We start from the raw sequence: 5,064 nt of genomic DNA on the forward strand, positions 1-5,064 counted from the left end.
ATAACAAATGAAACGTTGGGGGCGATTTTAAATCCAAAATAACGTTGGAGACGAATTTGATTTTGACCCTAAACCTTAGGGACCAAAACAGCTATATATATATATATATATATATATATATATATATATATATATATATATATATATATAGACACACACACACACAAATACATTGGTGCTATTTTAGTATACGAATAAATACATGTATTTGTGTATAAATAGATATATGATTTAATTTATTTTCAATGTGTATTTGTATTGACTTTAGTCACTAATTTTAATGTACACGTAATATAATTAGTGACGAACCCAGAAAATTTTTATAATAGGACAAAGATATATTAAAATAAATTTTGTTAAACATGAATATATTTATAATTTGAAAGACACAAAATAATATTTATAATTTGAAACTATATATATATATATATATATATAAGAAAAACTAATAAATTTACATATTTTTATAATAAGTATGTTTAAGAGTTAAAACAAAGAATATAAATTAGAATTAATTAAAAAATTAATTTTTTTCAACTAATTTCAATCAATATCAGTCAATTTTTTTAAAATTATATTATTTATCTTAAAATTTAAACCCTCAAATCTCTAAAAAATTAAGAATTTTTATAATTAAACAATAATTAGTTAGATAACTAAAAGTCAATTTTATATAGTTTTTTATTATTTAATATATAAATAATATTTTTTTATCTCAACCAATTTTTTAAAAAAATAAAAAATTTTATTTATATTTAAAAAACTAAACATCAGTTTAATAATTAATTAATTGACTATTTTAAAAAGAACATTATCATTATTTATTATTTTAATATTTTTAGTTTTGATATTAAATTTAACAAAGTATTTTTTTAACATAATTCTCAAAAAAATATTTTATAATTTAATATAAAAATAAAATAATATAATAATAAAATTAAATATATTCATTTATATATAATTATTATTAATTTTCATCACCTAGTGAAAACAAATACCCCCTCTTTCTAACCTAGGTGGTCCCTCGTATACTTAAAAATATTATACTAGTACCTTCTCTTGCATTAGTCGCCCACATTGTCATACGGTGATCTTATATATATATATAATCAGTTATTAAAATTAATTATCATGTGTTATTTTATATATTTTTAGTATTATTTCGTATTTCGATATATTTTATATAAATAATTGATTTAGTAACTGATTTTTAACATTCATATAATATAATTAATATACTTATACTAATCATCTGTATCTATCATATATATATTATTAATCATTCGTTAAACCAAGAGATTTTTTAAAATTTTTTATTTTGTAGTTAATACATTAGCACTACTAGTTACAACATACAACTATAGAGACACGGAAGAAAAAGTTTCGAGGGACATTGACGGTATCATCATTCATTCATTCATTCATTCTTTTGAATGTTGCATCCCATGGTCCATGGACTACGAAACCAATGCATAATGCATCTTGAAAGGTTGTGTGTAATGGGTGAAACTTCATGAACCCATTAAATGAAATTTTATCCGCCGGCCCATTTGCCAAAAACAGGGGGTCATCTTTACAATTTCAATTTTTTTAAGATGCTATGCAATATATCACAATTTACGGTTGATCAAAATCGCATTACAGTATTACCCAAAAATCCTGCCACATCTGCATTAACTTGTGTCAGAAAGTACAGGCTAATGGTGAGCCTGCTTCAGGCGAGGCTAAGGCTAAAACTCACCTAATAGCACTAGTTGTGATTCAACCACAAAAGAACCGTGGACTATGGCAGTGACACAAACAAGAAACAAACGTAAGAAAACAAAGAGTGAAAAGAAGCAACAAGACAGAGTTGAATCCTAGGTACAACCTTCCATGCATGCAACACGAAAGTACAATGACAAGTGCATTCATTGATTCATCCAAAAGACCAAAACAGTATAGATAAAGCCAAAAACAGACAATATGAATGGAAACACCATCGAAGTTACATTAGAATTTATACCCATCCATCTATACCAACCATGCCAACAACTTATATACCATAATTCAGACATAGGTTGCACTGTAACTGTGTGTGCAAAAGAAGAAACAATAACGGAACCAGCAATCTGAAATTCTCAACCAAGTTCACAACCAACATCTAGTTAAAGACAAAAAAAAAAGGAAAGAAAGAAAGAAAATAAAATTAAAAAAAAAAAAGTGAGAAGACAATGAATAAAAAGGCAGTGTCATATGTTCAGAGGGTCGCTTGGCAATGCACATCAAAAGGAGATGAGATCATCTTTGGATGATTGCTGCTTCTTTGTATCATGTCCCCCACCTGATGAATCCCCACCTTTTTTACCAAAAATCATCTCATCAAGATCATCCATCATGTCCTCGTTGCTCCCTCCATGGCCAGCGGCTCTTGATCCAGCTGGCTTTCTAATCAATGCATCTTCTTTAGCATGACGAGGTGACTCTTCTGGCTCCACAGCAACAGGGATCATAGCTGGTTCGGGTGGAACTGGAATGACTGTGGGCTTCCTTAGATCTTCGTACTTGGAGAGTACCTTCTGAATCTCATCATTAACATTCAAGGCCTCAAAGAGCAGCGCTTCATCATCCCCAGCAGTTTCAACAATTTGCTGAACAGTAGTTTGAGAGCGGCGGCATTGCTGTACAAGTGTCGTGGTCAACTCATCCTACACATAAAAGAAAACATCAGACTTGTATTTCTGTAATCCACTGATGGCTGATACAATATGCCTCTCCCTAACAGGCTCCAAAACAAAAGCAAAACCAAGAAAACCCCTCAATTTTCTATTCACCCTCCCTTTATAGCTCGCCATGATCACATTTGCATTGAGCAACACAGCAAATTGGAATTGGTCTCTGTTTGCTATTAAGCAGTAAATGTTATAACAGAAGAAGGTTTTGCTTGGGCGCTGTCCAGTTGAGAAAATGGAGAGTAATTTCATATTAATACCCATCAAATGTTAATGAAACCATAAGTTAAACCCAGATAAAATCATGGTCAGGGTGAAATTCACATTACATAAACCACACACAGATTCATTGTTAAGAATTATGATTATGATAAAACTTCTATAATCACTACACCAAGCAAGTACCGGCTGCTCATTTTTCTTCAGCAGGGAAACATTAGTACAAACCAAAAACATTAAGAAATTCATCTCCTCCTTTGTCTCGAGATGAAAATATAAAAATCATCACTACCGTGGTTCATTAAGGATGATCCTACATCTTTCGACAAATCATGGACCGGGCAGGGTAAAGTGGTAAACTTTGACATTGCAAAAACTGACAGATGTCTATAACTAAATAATCTGACTAGAGCATCTGTGTCTACTATTTTGTAAGGGTAATTAACTAGTAGCACATATAAGTCGAATACACATCATAAAACTTAATAGCTTATACAGAGATTTTAACATCATAATAATTCATGTGACCTCTGTTAACATCATAACACCACTAAGGTCATCTGGTATCCGGTGAACAAACACAAAGAATAGTTTAACAGAAAATGTCATGCAACAAATATTACACCAAACTAAACATATAAAATCTACCTGCAAGACATCTTGTTGTGGAGAAGAAGACAACACAGTAGAAAGAAGCTCAATGCTGTTTCTAGCAACATCAAAAGCTTCCTTAGTTTGTTCAGGAGTAAAACTCTGCACAGGAATATCTTCATGCTGAGTCCGGCGTGGAAGATCAAGTTCAGCCTCGGACACCGAACGCGGAGGAGTGAAAATAGGCGCCAAGCTCTCGTTGTCACGGCCAGGGAACCGAATACCCCTTGATTTCAGACTCTGAACCACAAAATGGAAACAAGCAATCAACAATAACACTAACAATAACCCACACTAGCAAATTCAACAGCTAGAGCTAGTAACTAACCCAATCAATTTAGCCTAAGGATTTTGAGTTTCTAGTTTCTAGGCATCAACGATTATCAGAAATTGTCCCTTGACTTAAATTTAATAATGAAGCAGATAAAATTGGAAAAAAAAAGGTAGTAGTACCTTGTAAGTTTCTTCATAAACAGGGAGATAGCGAAGCTCGCTGGTGGATTCGCCCCAAGCCTCAATCATGATCAAAGCCTTGTTGCGGTTATTAACAACGGTTTGAGGATCGTCAATTAACCTAACCATATCATCAAGAACCCTCTCAGCAGCGACTTCAGAGAAAGCCTTCTCGCAATTCTTGACGATGGTTTCAAGCAAGACGAGGGACAAGTACTGAACCCTAGGACTCTTGAGCTGGATCCTCTTCTTAATTCCCCTGATGAGGTCGATGCTGTTGACCTTATCGGTGTTGATGAGGTCGCAGAGGTCAAGGTTCATGGCCCAATCGGGCTCGTCGAGGGATTCGGAGGTGGCGTCTTCGACGAGCTTGTCGACCTGGTTGGGACCATTGAAGAACTCCTTGACCTTGAAGCTCATGGAGCTCATTCCCTCGCTCATCTTGCGACCTACCTCGCTCATCTTGAGACGCTCGCCGAGGGCGTTCACTTTGTCCATCAAATTGTCAGCCATTGGAGAAAGTGAGAAAGAAAAAGCAACAAACTTTGCAGAGGTTTGAGGGTTTGGTGGAGAAGAAGACGCGTATGGACTGGGTAAAGTCTTTGAGGAACCAGACTCCTCTCTCTTCAGTCCCTGTCTCGTGAGGCATAAATAATTAACCAACCTTCATTTTATACTTAAAGCTTTGTTCCAAGTTCTCCTTTGGTTACATGTTAGGACTTCATTTTACAATGATGCTACCTATAAAATAAAAATTAATCACAATATAAAATTATTTATATATTTCTATAAATATATAATAAGTAATTTAATAATTAATTTTTTAGTATACATGTAATACTTTTTGTTTATGAAATACGAACATTTTGTTTAATTGCCGTGTCCAAACGTGTCCTATTCAAAAAAATAAAAAATTTAGTCAGACACGGTTCAGACACGGCCCAGACATGGACAGACACGGTCCAGACATGGACGGGTACGACCCAATAGCATTTTGAAAAGTTTTCCTTAGTTTTACCGTTTCACTTTG

At 33.4% G+C, this 5,064-nt stretch overlaps 1 protein-coding gene across 1 annotated transcript; it reads right to left on the bottom strand.

The window, feature by feature from the left end:
• Positions 1–1,966: 1,966 nt before the first annotated feature.
• On the bottom strand, positions 1,967–4,687 carry LOC130981701 (TOM1-like protein 1). Its single transcript, XM_057905344.1, has 3 exons — positions 4,035–4,687; positions 3,579–3,821; positions 1,967–2,687 (listed from the first exon to the last, which is right to left on the bottom strand). Exons 1-3 carry the CDS (start codon positions 4,545–4,547, stop codon positions 2,265–2,267), a joined length of 1,179 nt encoding a protein of 392 aa, XP_057761327.1. The 5' UTR covers positions 4,548–4,687; the 3' UTR covers positions 1,967–2,264.
• Between the last annotated feature and the right edge of the window lie 377 nt (positions 4,688–5,064).

Source organism: Arachis stenosperma, chromosome 5, assembly GCF_014773155.1.
Source record: "Arachis stenosperma cultivar V10309 chromosome 5, arast.V10309.gnm1.PFL2, whole genome shotgun sequence".
Classification (NCBI taxonomy): domain Eukaryota; kingdom Viridiplantae; phylum Streptophyta; class Magnoliopsida; order Fabales; family Fabaceae; genus Arachis; species Arachis stenosperma.